The 20,660-nt window shown below is 38.2% G+C and overlaps 1 protein-coding gene across 1 annotated transcript in view; it reads left to right on the forward strand.

Annotated features, from left to right (window-relative positions):
• LOC121674639 overlaps positions 1-20,660 on the forward strand; it is a 164,784-nt gene that overhangs the window by 60,851 nt on the left and 83,273 nt on the right. Inside the window, exons 12-14 of the mRNA XM_042049144.1 lie at positions 2,852-3,013; positions 10,326-10,408; positions 14,165-14,304. Coding sequence (XP_041905078.1) covers positions 2,852-3,013; positions 10,326-10,408; positions 14,165-14,304 — 385 coding nt within the window. The remainder of the gene's footprint in view (positions 1-2,851; positions 3,014-10,325; positions 10,409-14,164; positions 14,305-20,660) is intronic.

The following is a 20,660-nucleotide window of genomic DNA, read 5'->3' on the forward strand; positions in this document are numbered from 1 at the left end:
GAACTGAGAAAGAGCATTAGTGTATGTCCTATTTTGCATGCAGACTTCTGAAATTTGTTGATAAGGCGATCATGGAAGATCTGTAATTTTCCTGCCAAGCAGATTTGCACTAACAAAAATTTTAGGAGTAATTTTTGATATTGCTTATATTTACTTCTTTTTCTTGGAACGTTCTTTAAAGATATTATTAGCTGCCAATATCCCCCATGGGTTTGTTTTTTAATGTATCTATGCAGTGCTACAGTATGCTGTTTCTGCTGGTGATATGTTGCTAAGAGATTTAATAATGGGTAAACAAACACAACATGTGGTAATCCATTTCAAATTAAAAGTTTATTAAATGCTAGCTTGATGACTTTCTGGCTATTTACAATTAAAGGAACGAACCTTAGAGAACAGGAGATCACGTGGTGAAAATCCCAACTTCAACATTTCCAACAGAAAAATGTGTTTATGATCTGTGGCGAGCTGTTGCACATTGATATGCCCTATAAATACAGTACTATATCTGTTAAACCGCCAAAAACAGGGGTGGGGAGGGGGAAGCTCTGTTAGAGTGACATTAAGGTTGAGACACAAACCAGAGGAAGCAAGAACAGTCTAAATGAAGACGGGTGCTCTGTAACTCACTCTACTGCAGTAGTCTAAATAGTGAGTGATCTTTATATCAATGCCATATGTGGTACTGCAACATATAAGCAAAATAAAGCAGGTTAGGAGATGGTGTTTTAACCTTCACTTCAAGTTTGTCTTGGTTTTAGAAGTTTAAAACAGAACCTTCATATTATTTCCATTAACTCCAGGCTACATTATTCTTTTAAACCATAGCTCTACATAGGGCTAGGTAAGGCTCTTCCCTTCTGCACAGGCTCTCTGGTCTAAAGCACAGTGCAGGGAAACGCAACATAATGACTCCCATTCTACCTCCTTTGCAGATCACAGATGCACGTTATCAGATCTGGTGTGTTTCTTAGTCCAAACAATATCTTCTCTCCATTCTTTTGAAGTGGTGTTCTCCAAGAGGTTTGTGGCAGAAGACAAGTTCTGTTTTCGCCACCACCATTCTTTGCTTTTCTTAGAAAAATATTCTGCTGTTGATCTGTTGCTCCTTACAGGATCAACACTCCCTTTCAGAGAATAAATGACAATTTCTGAGTGGAATTCATTATCTGCTGTTGTGCGAAAGGTGGTAACAGCTCTAGTAGAAGGAGCTTAGGTAAGAAAATTTGATGCATCTACCAGGAATGTTGACTTGGTAGGCTTGGATCTAAGTAACACAGGCTTCTAAAATGCATGAAAACTTCAAAACTTTGAGTCTCCATATAAAAACAATATACAAATCCATCACGAAAATATTCTTACAGTGAAATCCAGCAAGACCCCTTTTGGCTTTAGTATCCACAGGAAGAGGGGATTCACATGTGCAAAATGTCAGCAAAGCAGTCGGTTTTGGAATTGGCAGCTCTTTCATCCCCATAAAAGTGGATGGACAGCACTCATACATTAGTTCTCCAGCTCAAACACTTTTAGGTCAGACACAGGCTCATTTGGGAAGTGTCACTCTGGGCTTGTTGGGAGCCTTCTTCCAAATTCTTGCTTTTCCAGCTGCGCTGTTGATCTGACTTGACACACAAACACCAATTTGTGCCCATCTGAACTTGTGATCAGATAAAACAGGCAAGTGGAAAGCTAGGGATTATTTTATCCACTGAAAACCTTTTTCATTTCAGTTGACTTACTCATGCACTTTAAGGCTGGCCATTTTGAAGTCCTGAAGTTATGGTCAGCAGTGTACCAGCATATTCTGATGCACACTCAAGACCTAAAAAGGGTGCTTACAAGGTAGAAGGTTTGGTGAACCTGAAGAATCATGACCGACTGTGCATTTTTTTTAAGCAGTGATTATCCCAATCTCTGGAGTGTGAAATCAAGAAAGGAGTTTCACTTAGCCTGGCTATGCTGGGGGAGAGGTGTTATCAGACAAGATTTTGAGGGAAAGTGTTTAAAGGTAGCCAGGCTAGTTTGGTCCCAGCAGCAGGATGATTTTGCTGTACTAGAACTGGTACAGTGTTGCGTTAGCATGACTACCCTGCTCCCAGTGTCTGGACCAGCAGAGATGTTTGTTGCTATTGCTTTTCTGGGTAGATTTGTCACATAGAAATACTTCCACTACCTCAGCTGTCTTTGGACTAAACACCTACATGCAGATTTTCTGTGTCTAGCATTTTCTTTCCAGAAAGTCTGCTTGTCCTATCCTCCCCCGCTCTACTATGGGAGCATAAAGAAAAAGAAAAAGCAGTTGCTTGAGAACGGTTTTAAGGACACTAATTTTTTTTACAATGAACAAATATCTCATTTTTCCCCTACACTTTTTTTCTTTCCCCTTACAAGGTTTGTTGCCTAACTGCAGTGCATGTGGCTCCTGTGCCCTGTGCATCAACCAGAGGAAAAGTTAGAACCACTGAAATGTCTTTAGTTCTCAGACTATGAGCTTATAAAAGAAATAAATATTATACAGAGAGATCATTTTCAGGTGCACAATTTTTCTGGTTACTGTACAGCTTAGAACATTTGTTGGTCCATCTTCCTTCTGTTTGTCTGCCTGGCTGTTAATAATAAGGTTGGTTTGTACCACTTGGCTTCAGCAGTCCTTGAAACTCGCCAGGGTTGTAAAGCTTTAAACAGTTGTGCAGGTCTTTAATTGTAAATTAGTTTTGACAGGACTGCTAAGACAAAGGCCTGGCCCATCCCATCGTGATGCTAGCCGACAACCCCTTACTGCTCCTGGAGCAAGGAAACATGTGGAAGGAATTGTTCTTTTACATTTCACAGCTTGTCATTTCCTCTGCAGGGCAACCTCTGACCTCCCCGAAAGATCCCGACACCCATAAGGGAAGTATTCCCACTGTTGTAAAGGAAGTGGAAAAGCAGTTTAATGCTGCAAAAGGAGGAGAAGAGTGTGTGTCAGAAGAAGCTGGGAGGAAAAGAGAAGAGCTTAAAATGCTTCCAGCAGGTCAGGACTTTTATTGCGTTACTTAATTCACTGAAAGTTTGCAAATAGATCTGCTTGGCATGTGTGTGAGTAGCCCCGTGCGCCTTCCCCCCAGCCCTGTGATATCATCTCATCATTATTTCACTGGGCAAAGGAAGTGATGGAAGAGTTTAAATCAATTGTTAGGGATCAAAAGCAGCTTAGGCAAAGAGGTGCAGAAGCAGTGGACTCCCCTGTCTAAAATATATTTGTAGGCCAAATGTGTTAGTAATTACAAGGTGTGTGTGCAGTGCACTGACAACATTAGATTACGGCTGGTGTTTCTGTGACATTTTTACATCCTTTCATTTTATTTGGTCATTTATATCCATGGATCACAACATGTTGCTGTTAGGTGCTTGGGAAGTACTTTTTCTTCCTGCAGCACATTAATAGCAATATCCTTTGTTAATTGTGCTGAGCTAAATTGCATAAAAGTGCCTGTCTGTATTTACATCAGGTAGCATTTTCTTCTGGGATGTAGGATTTCTGAAGGCAAAGCCCTGCAAATTGCTATGATGGTGTTTTTTCCTTGGTTTTGTTAATTTTTCTATTCATTTTTATTGGTTGTTTTCAGGATTTTTTTGGTAGTTTGTTTTTTTGTTTTAAGTCCCAGGTAAAAAGTATTTATCTGAGAATTGAGTAATACAACCCCTAGGTCCTCTCCTAAACTCAAAGACTGCCATGACAGCCAGAGGCAGACTTACCATGGCACAGGGATTTGAAGGTGCCAAGGATATGGATACCTACTCCCACTTCATAACCCAGGCCTGTGCGTAGAGATGAAAGTGCAAGTGGAAATAAATTAATCCCACCTTTTGAAGGGAGAGGGTGACTTTTCTTCTGTACCAGGAAGCTGTAATAGGTGATGTTTAGACACTGAACTGTGAAATATTAGGTAACAGACCTGAGGTCTGATACTACCTCTTATCTGTGTAAATAGTAGCTTATTGTCTTCAAGTCTGTGGACTCCCCAAAATGATGCAGTAGAATTTTGGATGAACGTCAGTTTGAAGCCAATTGATATGCCAGCTTCCCTTTTACAGTAACCCCTGAAATACCATCCAAAAATAATTTCATTGGTGCTGTCCTTCTCTGTTGCCTGTCCAAGAAGGCTAGGACTACGCATCTGCTGCTATAGGTGTGTGTGCTGAATATGTCAAGTGGGCACAGACAGAGGTAGGAGCTAGCATGGTATTGCCAATCAGGATTCATAAATGCTGAATATTGATATTGACCATCACAGATGTGTAAAAAGTAGAATACAGAGCTGGTGTCATTTTTTGTTGAAAGGATGTTTGTGACAAAAGGTTAAGAATATTACAGAAAAAAAGTAATAAAAATTTTCAATCTTCCAAGGGTTCTCATTGCATGTCCTGATAAGACCAGCACTTAGCATGTCTTTTCTAGATGTTGGTCCTTCTAAGAATATAAACAGAGCCCTAGCTTAGAAAATTTGTCCAACTTCTACATTAGTAGAATCTACTTTGAAATCTATTTTGTTCATTTGCTCAACATTAGTTGTGCAAAGCAGCTTAAAATACTCAAAACAGTAAAAACATAAGTAATCTTCACAAACAAAAGGGTTTTAAAATAATGTTTAATGGTGTTTGACATTCGATTTTGTCTGCTTTTAATTTTTTTTCTGATTTCTTTTCCTAGACTGTATTTGGATGTTTCCGCCTTTAGACTGTGTCTCGAAACCCAATTATTAGTTGTGCAGGTAGACAGGTATTCCTTCTCCCCTCTTCCCATCACCAGTGTTTTTCTAGATCTAAAGCCAGTATGTTGAATTTTTGTTCAAATTGCTTATGTGGAGTTTGGCAGAGACCCAATGCCAAACACAGCATTTTAGAACCTGCATTTTCAGTTCAAGACAGTCTCTTACAAATACCCTGAAACAATGTAGTTACAGAAGTGGCCTGATTCGCAAAGGTACTGAATTACCACAACCTGTAACAAAGCAAGGTTCAAAGGGCATTATTATCATCAGCTCTGACTAGGTATATTTGAGAGATAATACTATAATTGACTGAGGACTAAAAAAAATAAATTCTAAGTTTACCTGAACTATAAGCAGATTTCCAAAATATCCATGGATTTTGAATTAGGTGAAAAAAGCTTTTCCTTATCTTTGTTCACAGTACAACAGAAATTTTCCTTGATGAGCTCAGTTTCTGGTACTTGCTGTACCTATTGTATATGATTTTAATGAAAAACTTGTTTCAAAAGTCACATGGCTAAAGCATAGATTTTCTGTGATGGGACACTGTCAGTAATAACACCACTAAACTCATTATCTGCTCTTAGAAATATGGAGGGAAAAAAAGCTGCATTTTGAAATCCCCAGATACTTTCTGTAGAATGATATATAAACTAGGATTTATACTGTTCCTGATGTTTAATTTGAAGCTTCAACAGTGCATTTTTGTCCCCAGCAATGCTCATCCCAACAGGCAACTGATCTCCTGTCTTTCTCTCACATGAAGGCCAATTTTGTTTTTTTTCAAAGCCCTCAGTTATGCATGTACCACAAGTAAAACCCCTGGAAACACATGAAATATTTCTTGTAAGTATTTTTAGTCAGACTGTTACAAGCAGCTGGCATTCTGCTCTTTTTCGGGGTTTGACAGAATCCCTGTGATTCCTTCAGCTCTCTGTTCTATCACCTTTCTAGGGCACACCTAGGATCAAGTTTTAGCTCCTACTTTCAAATCTTCTTCAGATTTTCAGCTCAGAAGGAGTCTTTTGCTTGATGTCTGTCTTCTAAAACAAACTGAGTATTGAAAATAACACGTTAAATATTGTTCATATTTAAGATCTCAAATTCAACAACCTTCCTTCATCTGTGGAAAAATGTTAAGCGTTGGGAACTGGATTGTGTCCTTTTGTGACATCAAAAGACATTTCTGTCAGAGCAAAGCTTCAGAATAATATCTAAACTAAGATGGCATCAGGCTAACCAAGGGGCTTATTACAGTAGCACCAGGTAACACTCAAAACTGTTTTCAGAACTTATTAAGATGTTACTTCCATATCAAAATAAAACAGAAACAGCTTCATTCTAATTTTATCATTACCTTTGGAGAGGAGGCTTTATATTTGCTAAAATGTGCTTATATAAGTGACAAATAGTTTTGTCGAGAGGATTATATTTATGCTCACAAGCACTTCTGAAACAATTTTATGAAAACCGGTGAATCTTCATTGTAATATTTCTCTTTATACCTCAATGAGGTTCTTTTCCTTCTGAGGTGCTGTTTGCTTCTACATAACGTTTGTATACAGATGCAAAAATAATTACCTAAACAAAAAAAATAAAGATGTTCTCATGGATAATTCCTCATGGGTGCCACTTTAAAGGAAACAAAATGATGTTTTAAAATGAAGATTGCTTGCACCTCATTTTTTAATACAGGTAGAGCCCCAGAGGCAGAGCCTCATATGGCTGAACCTTCTCTTTCTCTGCTGGTCTTTTCCTTCCCTGAGCAGGACTAAATAAAGGATTACATTGATTTTTCCAATTAGGATTAAATTCAGATCCCGCTTACAGTTCTGAAATCCACACAATCCAAACTCTTCAATTTTCCAACTCTTGCCATGCTATTTGATTTCCCACAGGATAGTACATTACTAGGAAGGGAGTCCAAATAGGATCTTCATCTTATCTTCTGTCCCTGCTGCGGTGATTTCTTAGTCTCTTGCTCTACTCTTGGATTGCACCACTCTGAAACCCTTTCCTACTGACTTAAAGAGAGATTGCAGCTATCAGAAGGGACTGCACTTTCCCTCTCTTCTTTGGCCCCATATAAATCAGAAGTAGTTCCCATCAAACTTCTGTAAGGTAATTTCCTAGCTCTGCTATTTCTTTTTGTTCATATTTTAAAAAAATCTTTTAGACTCCCCATGCCCCCCATACATAAATAATAAATATTTCACAGTATCAGCCCTATATGCATTTAGGGTGAAGCTGAGCAAGGGGATGTGCTTCAGATGTGTGTATCAGGTATTAATGGGCTATCAGTTACCAGGACCAGACCAAAAACCTGGTCTTTCATGAAATCTTCAACACACAGTGGGGTTCCCACTGTTCAGTGGTGTCTCCCCAGCCCTTGGTTTCATTCTACCAGTTGACTCCTGTTGCACCACAGTACTTATTACAGAATACATAACCAAACATGACAACTTCCAGACTGAATGCAGAGGGTAAAAAATGATTAAGTTTTATTCTGCAAGGGTTAGGAAGCAGTAAAATACTCTCTAATTTTAAAGGTCATGCTATTATGCTTGGCTATTGCCTTGAGAAGGCTGTTGTGGAAAAAGGTAACAGGGTACCAATAATATTTTTGTTTCCAACATCTCTCCATGGTATTTTAAAAACATAGGTGCCAGTGGAACTCAGGGATTTTGTACGGGTAACCCTTTCTTTGTATTCCTTGGTATCTAAACTATTTGGCTGGGGCTTAATATCACCCAGAAATGACTGCACTCAGCATTGTCAAGGTCTGGAAATAACCTTCATACTGCCATGATTTTCCAAATCCAGACATTACTATTGTCATGCCCATTCCACAAGGGTGGGAAAAAATGCCACCCTATTTTTCCTATTTGTCTTATAAAAATGTAGACACTTAAATTATTCTGCTGGATTTCTTGTTAATAGCTGATCACAGATTTATAACTTTGGATTAAGAATCTTATTGTCTTTTCCATGCCCTGGTGTAATCATATTTTCCTGCTTTTATGCATATGTTTCTTGACTTCCAAATAAACCTATTAACAGAGAGTCTACATCTTCCACTGTGCCTTTATCACAGCTATGATACCTGTTTTTGATCATCCTTTCTTGGTATTGTTTTCTTCTCCTCAAATTGTTCATTTTTATCATGAATGATATTATGTTCCCCTGTCAGGGAACAAAATGTATTTTGAGTCAATTTACTAAAATAGTCACTGCTAAGTGTTATATTTGGACAAAGTTGACACCTTTGACATTTTCTAAAATGGCAAAAATAACTGTATTTAAGGTATGATTTATGGGTACTGTATGTCAAAGGAATTTCTATGCTATTACAGTTTCTGATGCAGCAATCCCACTCCTTCAATGAACAAATTGCTGATAGCACAGCTAATTAATGCTTTATTAGTTTTCTGTGGTCAATTACAAAAAGTTATAAAAAGGTAAAATGCAATTTAATAATAAAGAACTATGTGGTTCTTGTTTCTCAGAACTGCTTTGTTTTTTGCATGTGGAAGAAACAATTTCTACACAGCTCAGTTATATAAGATGCATTCCCTCCCCCCCACCTCTAAGTAAGAGCAACTCCTATGATTAAAAAGCAGACTGGAGTCTTTAAATGTCTTTCTGATTGCTGGCCTCTATTAAAAACTTCTTAAAATAATAGATAGGTTTAATTCCTCAAGCCAAAGAAAAATTGTATCATCTTAAGTATTTTCCATATTTATTATATTGATGAGATTTGGCTACTGAGAAAAAAAAAGGAAGTAAAATCTCTTGTATTGCAAGTTTTAAATGTACCAGGCTAAGGTTTACTTAATTAGAACCTCCAGGCAATAAAGGAGACCTTTTTTAAATTCTGTGAATCTTAATATGCTAAATAATGCAAAGCTTCAACTCTTCAAGCATGAGACACACATCTGGCAGCTTAACATTTAAATTACAGGAAAAAAAACCACTTCAGTAGTAATTTTCATGAAGAAAAGAATGGGAAATGTATTACAACTAAATTTAATTTCTTTTTAGATTTTTCATCCTGTCTAATTGCAGGCATTTCCCATCCTCTCTTTTATTTATTTATTTCCATACAGATTTTTTCTGTACTTTTTATTGATCTTTAATTTGAGCAGCTTCTTACTATTACAGCCATTGAAGAATTACACTGTGTTTTTACTTAGCAAAAATTGTTCAGAGAAATCTATGAGGAATTAAAGTAATGAGCTCACTGGTATAGAAAGAAAAGAGCATTCAGAGCCTTACAAATAAAATATAAAAAGAGCATGTCATGATTAAATAACAGACTTGAGTTCCTTCTCCCTCCCATTTCTTAAATGTAGAATATTATTGTTTTCTTTATTCTTTTTATTGTCCCATTTTTTTTTGCCAAGATAATTACTGCTTTGTTCCTTTGACTCCAAAAACATTGTTAAAATATTCATCATTTCAGCAAGACTGTTTGGAAACCCATTTTTGTATACTGGGGGGGGGGGAGGAAGAAGAAAAATTAAACAAAGAAAACCACAGGAACCATCTTTACAAAGGTGTATTTATATTTTAATGTATGTTTATGGGTTCATATGCGTATCCCATACACAAATACATAGACACAGTTTGAACAGCATGTGTGCACACACGTGACACACCCAGCAGCTGCATTTTATGCTGTTTCACTGATTTCAGTAGACCTCTTCTTTCTCCCCAGATGATATAAATACCTGTAAATCCCTCCTTCACTATGAATGTTCAACCTGTACCTGTGTGTATTATATGTAGAAAGTAAGAAAGATATCCATGGGTGTGCACATAAATACACAGGCCTAAAACTGTGACATTGTATATGCATATCTTGTGTATCAACCTCTGTAACACCTAAGAGCAGATCCTACCGGTACTATGATTTTAAATACACTTGACTGTCTTCTACTACGTGGAACTCAAAATAACTTAAAAGGAAAAAACTTGAAATCATTATTAAGTGTGTTTTTGGTTTATCCTCCATGCGTCATACATTAAAAAGGGTAATATAGACCTTTATTTCTGCCACACCCCTGCTTGCTGTGATGTGGGAGTACATTTTTGTTCATTCCACAGGTCACTGCTTTTCAGGAGCTTGAGGGACATGTGAATTGTGTTTTCTAAGCAAAGTTTATTCGAGCACTTTGTGCCTCATTCTTGATCCACAGCTATGTCCATATAAGAAAATTAACCTTCTGTCTTCTGAAGAACACTTCCTGGGGCGTTTGAAATACCCTCCCATGTAATTCTTCTTGTGTCTTCTAGTCTTTCTTTATTTTTACTTTTCCCCCCATTTTATGTCTATGCAATTTTTATTTCCAACACCACAGGTCCCTGCATTTATCATACTAACACTTTCAGAAATCAGGAGAGAAATAACCACCTATTTATAACCCAGATGGAGGAGGAAAAATGATCAGCCTGAAGTCAGTCAGGATCTTGTTGGGAGAGGGACCAAAACCCATCTGCTTCCTTTCCAGAGCTTTATCTTATGCGCTAATATAAAAATAATTAATGTTTGGGGTTTTTTTTAAATTACAGATGATTGCCAAGATTGCCACAGCAGTGCAGACAATCACTGTGGTTCGTTTTGGCTGAAGGAAGTCCAAGGAGAACATCACAAGGTACTGGTCTTGATATGAACATCACCATCTCACTTAAAGCTCACAGAGAAGCCATTGGAGCATCTACGTATGCCATTTGAGAATGATTTGTGGGCTTGCTTGCTGAGGTTGTTGTGCTTTTTTAATCTATCCCTGTGAATTTTTTATAGCCACAATAATGCTTCACATGTCCAGGTGTATTGCTGTCTCCTGTGTAGGTCTGTAGGGAGCTAATCTCTCCAGCAATGAAACTTCAAAGGAGTAGTAGAAAAGCCCACTGAGTAATTGAACAACAGAAGCTTGATCAAGCTGCTGGATAATTTTATTTCAGTGATGTGTAAGCACGAGATAGGTTTCCTAAGCATCCATAAGCTTCAAGCTCTCGTGTATTTGTGCAGAAGACCTCTACCATCAGAAGCTTTTAGTATAGGTATTTGTAGTATCCTGGTCAAGGACATCATTAATTTGTGGACAAATATTGTGTCATCAGTGCAAGTTACCATGGAATTTTATCTGCAACATGACAATGCTTTCTGGGTGAGATGCTACCGAAACTTTCAGATTTAATGTAAATCCTGAGAACTAAGACACAAAGAAGACTCTGTATTCCTAAAAATTGCTTCTCCCTGCACTGTATTATTAAATTAGGTATTTTCCAATGACAGTTGCAATTTTTTCTCTGTAAGTGTTGCTCCACTTCTATCCTTAAATCAGCGTGGCTGCGGTGAATGAACTGCAAACATGAATATTCATATTAATCATTCTGGTAATTTGTCTCACCCTGTTCTAGATACACTCTGAAGCATTTTTAATGCTTTTAATTGCCCATAGGAAAAAAATCACCACAGTAGTCAGAGTACCCACAGACTTGTGTGACTACTAGTGTAGCACAAATACTCAATGGCTGGGGATTATAATTGCAGCTTTTAACTTCAGTAGGGCGATGATCTATATTTTGTGAGCAAAACCAGATTGGCCAACTGGAAATTCCCTGTCTTTTCAATGTCTAAGTTTCCAAGTGATTTGCTTTTTCAGGAAGGTAACGATAACTTGAAGAAAACAGAGTTACATATAAATGTAGCTGCAGACTGAGGTGTGCATGTGTGTGGGTGTTTAGCCATATATCTCCAGGAAGGATGATTTAAGGACCAATGGAGAGGGTGTAATGGGCAAAGCAACCCGACCCAACCCATGGGAGTGGCAGAGTGAAATTCATTTCCTACAATCCCATAATAACACAATGTCTTTGAACAAAATGTCATGGTCTTATAGGAGCCTCAGTTGTGGGTGGCTCTCAAAGCCACATTAAAGTGACCTGGTTTCAGTGAGGTGCATAAACCCATGGGTAATTCGGCACTGTCTAGTCCCTTTGGACTCAGTGAAATGACTCACAAGCTTACAGTTATTGACATGTTTGGATAGATTTCTGAACTGAGCCTCTTACGAGAATCTTCTGCACAAAAGAAATGTGAGCATGTGAAATCTCCTTTCAGAGATTGTGAGGGCCCCTCATTTTTAATGGGATGAGTGTACCCTAATATTCAGAGAGACACTTGTTTTAGCATGTTCAAGATTTAGGCATTTGGCCTGATTTCTATAATTAGGGTCTACTTGTGTCTCTGGATACTATTTTCTAAAATAATTTTGCTTAACAATCATATATAGGAAACCATAACAAATGTAAAGAAAAGACTCAAGGAAGAAGACAGAAGTACACGTATTGGTTCATTCTCCTCAACAGTCCCTTTCTTTTTGTAAACAGATATTTTAAATTTATGGGTTTTTTTGTAGTAAAAGGAATCAGAAAGATCTTTGAGTCTGATCTCAACTTTTTGGGGATGTCTCTGCTTTGCCCTCCCTGCCCCCAAATTCATCTATGCTAGAGTTGCAAGTGGTCTCTCACTGAGTGTATTCTGAGTGGTGGGCATTAGCAACAACTTAACCTGTGTTGTAACGAGTGTGCAAACCACTGCATCTATTACGATATTGAATGGAGCAATAAAAGAGAGAATGCTCATGGTCAGTGATTTCTGAGAGAAGTAAAATATATTCTGTGGTTATAATGCCATCCTCATGCCGATGACTAGTTTCTGCTTTTTGTACCTCAGAAAAGAGGAAACACAGTCTCAGAGAAATTAACTCGTAATACTCTTTAACACCTTTAGGATTTGTGTCCCTAATAATGTCTTTACATCTGCTTTGCACAGGAATAGTTTCATGGAGACAATGTCAGTGCAAGAAAGGTACCTTGTACACACTACCCATTCTGAAACCTTGACTTCTAGGGAATAAGGCTGGACAGTCATGTGGCTGAAATTCAAAATGTGCATGAGATCTGTGTAATCCAAGATTCAGAATACAAATTTACCTTTTAGAGCAGAATGGTATACAGAGTCAAAAAAAAAAAAAAAATCTTTGTAGTTTGCCTAATTAACAAAGAGTAAAGTGATGTGACTGCAACAATGCATCCCTCCCCTTGTCCTCTCTGGACTTGTTCACTAAATGTTAACAAACCCTTTAGAGTTTGGTTTTGTGCCCGGGAAGGTATTAATAGATATCTTTGTTGCAGTCACCTGCAGATGTTTGTCTGGTAAATTACAACTTCATTGTGTCTCTTGGTGGAAGTGATGTTTGGCTTTCTGTCCAGGGGCGATAATGCCAGACATCCAGGGAATCTGGCAATTAATTCAGAGAGGTGATGCAGTGCTGAATCAGACCCTGTGCATGCAAAGTTGTTATTCCAGGGATGAGCACACATCAGGATTCTCTACTTTGTAGCTCAAAGGGTAGTTTATTTAAACTATCACCAGCACTGAAAGATACAGTACTGTCCCTCTCCTTTGTGCTGGCAACCAGGGAAGGGTGGCCTGGATAAGAATGGGTCCAGCTGAGAGCTAACACAGTTAATTAAAGAAAAAGAAAAAAAGAGAAGCCAAACAGTATTAATTCCATTCCCAGATCAGTTCCCTCCATATGGCTTACTATGTACACGTCCAGATTTTTGCACTGACGGAGTGTGGTGTGCCACACAGGAAAAAACTAGCACATATAGGAAGACTGACTGACTGCTGGTATCACCGTGAGCTTGCATCTCCTTGAGAGGGTTTGTCAAACCACAGCCTTATAGGACCATAAATCAATTCACAGAAAAATAATCTGTGTGCAGCTCCAGGCCCCAGGATTTTAGAAGGTTGTAAAGGTCTTTTGGATGTGTCCAGAGGAGGGGAAAATATGGGGGTGGAAGGCATGTCCTGTCAGGAGTGGCTGAGGACTTGTCTAGCTTGGAGAAAAGGAGTCTCAGGGGAACCTTGTTGTTCTCTACAGCTTCCTGGGGAGGGAAAGTGGAAAAGGAGGTGCTGAGGTCTTCTTGCTGGTCCCCAGTGACAGGGCATGTATGCACCAGGGGAGGTTCAGACTGGACAGCAGGAAGCAATTTTTTATTTAGAGGGTGGCCAAAAGCCTGTAATCTACTTAGAGAGGTAGTTGATGCCCCCAGCCTGTCAGTGTTTAAGAGGCATTTGGACAATGTTCTTAACAGCATCTTTAACTTTTGGTCAGCCCTGAATTGGAACACAGATGTTTGTTGTAGGTCCCTTCCAACTGAAATAAGCTAGTCTATTCAAAGTGTTTTGAGCCAACTTTGCCACTGCTGGTTCCCACGTTTGTTATAGAGTGAAAACAGAGCTAGAATTCAGAGAAGCTGGCACCTCTTACTTTGCTAGCTGTTTTCAGCTGATTACCTTAGTATTCTAATTTGTTTCTTCTTTTCATTTAAAGGTCAGCTGGAATAACCCACCTGCCCAATGTTATGAAGAAAAATCAGGTCCTGAGAACAATGACAACCGAGAAGAAGGGAAAACATCCACAGAGAGCAATTTTTATTTGGAAGACTTGGAGAAATATACCTTTTCTGTGTGGTAAGTGATCTCAGCATCAAATAGTTTCACAATCCAAAAGTTTGTCTTGCTATACGTGTATTACAGAGGTATCTACATTTAGATGAAAGTTATTAGGCTAAAAAAACCCCGAAAACCAAAAAAAAACCCTGAACCAGAAAACCCCCATGGATTTTCTTTTGACTTCTTAGTAATATTTATGATTGAAGTTGAGTTAAAAAAATTGGAAGCACTTTTTGTCTGAGAATGCAATTTTGACATTGCTGCATTGTTTTGAGAAGCTGTGTCAGGGAAATAAAGGCAAGATGATTTCTACCATAATCTTTTCAGCATTTTAAGAGCAATACACTACCTTTTCTGGATGTTACCTTAAATATTATTACTGTTCTCTGTAATAAAATACACATATGGGGAATGACTTAAAATGAATAGATAAATTAAAGTGAAATTAAAAAGGCTACATCAAAATGAAATCTTTTCATCTACTTATAATTATATTTCCTGGAATTTCATCTAGGTAATTGCAAAAGTTGGACAGTTATTTGTAATTAGTAAAAAAACAATGAAGACTCAATCCTGCACTAAATGAAATGATCTGATAATATTTCATATAGCTCCCTATTGTGCTTTGAATATTCAAAACCCAGGTGTACATTTCTGGCACCCATGATCTTCTGCAAATCAGCCCCTAGAGTTTCAAATAAAGCATCCAGAAAACAAACATCAGAATAGGGTGTATGTCTGTGAAAATTTAGTTTTAAATTACTTCCCTATCAAAACATGAGACAGGATTATCTCACAGGCAAGCCAAGCAGCCTTCAACTTCACTAGTGCTGTCTGTGCCCTGCTCTCACTTGCCACATTCACTTGGTGCCTTTAAAATTGGCAGGAAGTCAGGTAAAGACCTTACAGACACAGAATGCATTTTCACCATAGTAATCTGCATTCAGCCCTAGAGGTGATTGACCCTGAGTGCTGCAGAAGGCAGAAATCAGGTAGAAAAATAACACACACTCATATAATTAGGCTTTCATAATTCTGCTGAATTAATTATGGTTATTTTGGACAATTAAGGACTCCCCCATCCTGGCCATAATATAAGAATAGATTTTAGAATAGTAGTGCTCATCCAAATATCCTTGCCAGCTCCCACTGTTTCGTTTTACCTACCTCAATTTTCAAATAAAATTAACCAAATTATCATCAATTATCTATCTCAAGGTGCTTGCTTTCTGTAGTGGTGAACTTCACTTTCTCTCTTCCGTGTCTTGTAGAGTTACAGTGATAAAATTAATATTTAATTGTATATGTCCCATCCCTGGAAACGTTCAAGGCCAGGTTGGAGGGAGCCCTGAACCGTCTGGTGGAAGGTGTCCCTGCTCATGGCAGAGGGTTTGCAACTAAATGGCTTTTAAGGTCCCTCCTAACGTAAACCATTCTGTGGTTCTGTCTACCTTTAAAGTCAGCAGCATTGATCCTTTATTCTTTCCAAAGTTGTGCAGCTTGAAAGTGTTGGGAAAGGGGCCCAACTCCACCCATATCAGCCTGGTCCCGGGCTTTCAAGCCCGTGGCCTTTGTGATTGCACAAGGTATCTGGAGGAGCAGAGGGGACAGGCTCTTGTCTCAGTTGCCATGCACCTTGCCTTCTGATTTGGGAAAGAGGAAAAAATTACTGCTTTTTCTTCCATTTCCTTTTCTATTTCTTTTCTTTGTCCTTTCTTAGGCAGCTCAGCTGTCCCTGAGCCCCATGCCTGCAGGGACACTGAATTTGCCAGGGCAGGCAGAGTTATATTCAAGCACAGGAATTTACAGGGCATGAACCGGATCTTCCTGGTACAAAACAAAGGAAACAAGGCATGTGTCAGGGTGCTGCCTGTCCTAGGTGAGGCCATCATCTTGTTATTTCAATATGCCATTCTATTTACTGTATCTGTCATCCTGTTGGAAATAAGGACCAGTTCTTGCTTTATTTACTTATTTGTTATGTTCAGCTCCCATGAGGTTAGAACAAAACAGAATTTAGAGGGAGGGAATATCTTTGCTTTCTTCTTCACTTGTGGTCATCATATTTATCATAAAGAAAAAAAAATAGGAAAATCAAATTACTCCACTCTTGGTCAAGTAATATAGGTATTACACATAGCATGCCATGTAAACAATGTGTCCTTAATAATATACTTTTAAAACATAGAGTTAATTCAGGTAATTTCCCCAGAAATCTGATATGAGCTGTTAATTCCATTTGTTACTATACCAGCATGATGTTTCAATTGTTGCTCACTTCTGTCTCTCTCCTCCTTTCCTTCTGTCTTACTTTCTCCATCAAAGGACATCAACTCCTCTTTGTCTGTTTCCAGACCTTCCTCTCTACTACAATTGCTACCTTTTAAAAAATGCAATGCAAGATAATTAGCTACTACAAAAATTTTTAATAGCACTGTAGATCTGGGGGCAGCTTAGATCTCCATAAACTTCAGAGTTTTAGATGCTCCAAGATGCAATCTGAGCAATTTCCTTGATCTTTTATTGCAGCTGGTAAATCATTTATTGGGCTAGGTTATTTTACAAAATCCTCTTAAAAAAAAAATCCCATAAAATGTATTTATCATAAAATACTGCATGACCAACAGTCTTCAAAGTTGTACATACCCTGTATTAATTAAAAGCTAGTGTTGTACTGTGACAAGTTAAAAGTATCCACTGTCTCAGTCTCTCTCTTCCCCCCCCACTCCTTGCCTCTCCCCATGATTTTTCTCTCTTCTTTTCTTTCTCTCATATTCTCTTCTCTTTTAAGGCTTGCCAAAGGGGAGATTGGTGAGTATGAGCAAGATATTCTTTTGTGATCACAAATATTTTTCTGATAATTGTGATTTTTTTGTTTTGTTTTGTTTCCATTGCTATAGCGTGCTTGTCCTTTTCCATTTATATTAATTTGACAGTGGTGTCTCACATCCGTAGGCCATAGTCAAACCTCCTTACAGTGGGCATTATACACATATGTAATAAAAAGACCATTTTGGCTGCAGAAGCCCACAGGCTTCAGCTTCGATCTTGCAGCCTACACGAGTGATTCTCCCACTGTGCCCACGCACAGCCTTGCTGAGAGCAGCAAGCTTTTGCTTGGGTCCAGTTGAGGCTGAGGAGGATGAATCTGAAAGATAAGGTGAGGGCAAAGGGGTTAAGAAAACAGACAAATGTGGTCACATATTGCAGGGCCATCCGTGCTGCTGAGGTGGTCAGCTGCAGTCACAGCCTGGTAGATGCTAGATGCTCACCAAGTGCTTTGCTCACCTTCCTGGAGAGCCCACCCCAGGACCTTGCCTTGCACCACAGCATCACTGAACCTCCATTCTCTGAGATTTAAGTTCCTGGAGCTAAAAGCCTGTGCAACCTGCAACAGAAGATCAATATCATTTGTGACTATTGTCTGAATAATACAGGTGAGATCTGTAACCTTGAGAGAAAAGGAGGAAAGTTTGGAGGAATTTTGACTTTGCAGCCCAAAACCTGCTGTCAGAAGCTCTCTAGCTCTCTTCTTCTATTCCCTGAAACTAGCAAAATTTGAGAAAAAAAATGTTCTTGATGACTATTTGTCACCGTAAAGCCAGATTTCCTGAACATGCATAAAAAACCAGATGTGGGAAATAATTTCAATGCTTCAATGTTTTAACATTGCTTTTTATATATAGTTCTAGAGGAGATGTGAAAAAGACCCCAGATTTCAAAAACCTCCATTTTCTTAATGCAAAAAAAAGATAATGACATATACACTTTCTGTGACTTTTGGAATCTTCAGGCTTGAGTTTAGATATAAATACTAGCAGTTTCAATTGCCAACAACTTATCATCAAACACAGCTCTCAAGGGTTAATATTACACACTAATATAAAAGTAACGATCATCCTTTGTCTCCATGTAATTAGCTTTTTAACAACGTGCCTGTAGCTCATATGCAGGCTAAATGCTGCTTTGAAATATTTTCTCCTCAACTCCAAATGTGTTAAGCTGACTCTGGCCAACTTCTATAAAACCAATTAATTGTAGGGCACTGCCTTTTGGGGGGGAGTACCCAGTACCCCACGCAGCAGTGCCATGTGTTGCTCAGGGTGGCTTGGTTGCAGGCTGGTCAGTCCAGCACCAGTGCAGGACCAGACAGCATCTTGATGCAGGAGACAGGCTGGTGTCCCGTTTCACACAGGCATCAATCAGAAATAAATCCTATCTAGAGTCACATTCTTGCATTTCTGGAATCCAGGGCATTGGGCCAGGCTTTGTTTCTCACATACACCCGTCAGAAGCAGATGCAGCCCTTGTTCAAGAGAGGTAGCAAGCAGAGGGAGAGGACAAAGCAGGCTCTTGGCAGGCATGTGACAGCCTGGGTAGGGTGAACAAGGTTGAATCCCTTTATAAACCTGCCTCAGCACCTGTAGACTTCATGATTTTTATTAATTTTTTTCTTCCAACTCGAGAAGGATACTGAGGGGCAGGAAGAGTTAACGGTAAAGAGCACAATATAGTAAATTTGTTTTTTATATAAAGACAATAAACTTTCCCTTTATAATACACATGTGATTTGACATTGAAATAAATGCAGATGCTTCTTTGCTTGGTGTATTCCCTGTTGTGCTTTTTAAAACACCTTCACATATGGTTTTCCTCATTCCTGTGAAACTGCTTGTTGTTTATGTCATACAAATAGAACAGATTGAATTTATACCAAGTTAGGAGGGTGATGAATCCTACGTTAGAGGAAAATCCTTGTCTGAGTGTTTTGAATTTGTTCAAAATTAGTGTTGCCTATTAAAAAATTTCCCTGGATTGTCCCTTGAGCTTTCCTAAAGTAAAAAAAAAAAAAAAAAAAAAAATTCTGTGGCTGCCTATAAATGCAACCTTTTATTCAAATATGTAACATTTACCTAAAATCAAAGGTCAAATTTTACCAGTTTTTTATAGCTGCTCTTGTAGGATCTCTTTCATGCACCATATATAAAATATTGCCATTAAGAGCGGACATTCAACTTCCTTTGTGAAAAGCAGAATAACCCTTTATTGCTTGCTTTAAAAAGTGTTAATCTTTTAAAAATTTCTCAGTAACTTCTGATAGTCCACCTAAACCCTGTTTCATTGTTTCTAATGCCATTTTGAAATATAAACAGAGGCAGGCCAAGCTTGAACTCTTAGGAGAAATCAGAAGTCCCACTGTTTTCTTTGAATGCTTTCAAATCTTTCACGTTATCTAGTTGTGTGAGCACAATTCCCTGATTCTGGAATCTTTGTGGGACTTTTTTTTGTAGGCAAGTCTCAGCAGTACACAACTCATGTTTTTGTTTGGTTTGGGTTTTTTTAACATATTCAGGTATTAGGTGGTGTTTGGTACATGTTCTCAAATCTTTGAGGATTGAGTTTTACAGCAGACCAGTACATATTTCTGTGGACTTTTTGCTTTAGTCTTGGTTTCATGGATGATTTTTCTGTTAGAGGAGAAGTTTACATTTTGGAAAATAATTCTATGGACAAATCATTTAATATGACTATGGCATCTTTCCTATGCAATCTAATTTTTCTGAAGCTGTCAGTTTCTTCTTTTATTATATAATGTAATTCTTAATTGGGCAAATTCCAATGAACTGCACATATTCAGAGATTTCATTTCTTTTTTCTCTTGTGCAATGGAAGAATTATTTCCCTGTTCTGGTTCATTGTGGTAAAATTTTGCCAATGAAAATTGAATGAGAAATAAAGTGTTTGGAAACAAATTTGAAATCAACAAAAATTTATTTCAAAATTAATCTAAACTGGTGGGAAGAAAGATGGGAAACAAACTTCTAAGGATTGAAAATACATGAAACATGAGTCTTTGCTAAGAACTGTTTTCTCTGGGAATCTTTTGCAAAGCCCTCCAATATCTATGCACACTCTTAATTTTGCCAGGGTTTGATATTCTTATGGTGATGGAAAACATGTGCTATTGCAGTTACCTATGGACTTAATGCAATTATACATTATTATAATTTTATTTATCTGTTCAGGGTGAGAGAAAGAGTTGAGAGCCAATGCCTTTCCTCCTGCAGGTTCCAGACCTGCAGAACTCCACCAGCTGAGAGAGGGCCTCTAGCAATTGAGAAGAGAAACTAGTGATACAAAAAGTCAGTTGAGAGTGTCAGTTGAGAGTCATCAGTGACTGATCAGTTACAATTACACTTACCTTAGGGAGATGTTTGTCGGTTTGGTTGGTGTTCCTTTTTTTCTTTTCTGGTGGCTTTAATGTTCTTGAGCAGAAACGAGTAGTGAGCTCAGTCATGGAGCAACTTCAGTACAAACACAAAGTTTTCCTAGAGATCTTGTCAAGGGAATTGTGTACCTGCCATCTGATTATG

The sequence above is a fragment of the Corvus kubaryi genome, unplaced genomic scaffold, assembly GCF_017639235.1.
Source record: "Corvus kubaryi isolate FWS band 111438036 unplaced genomic scaffold, C.kubaryi_AGA036_p1.0 69, whole genome shotgun sequence".
Lineage (NCBI taxonomy): Eukaryota > Metazoa > Chordata > Aves > Passeriformes > Corvidae > Corvus > Corvus kubaryi.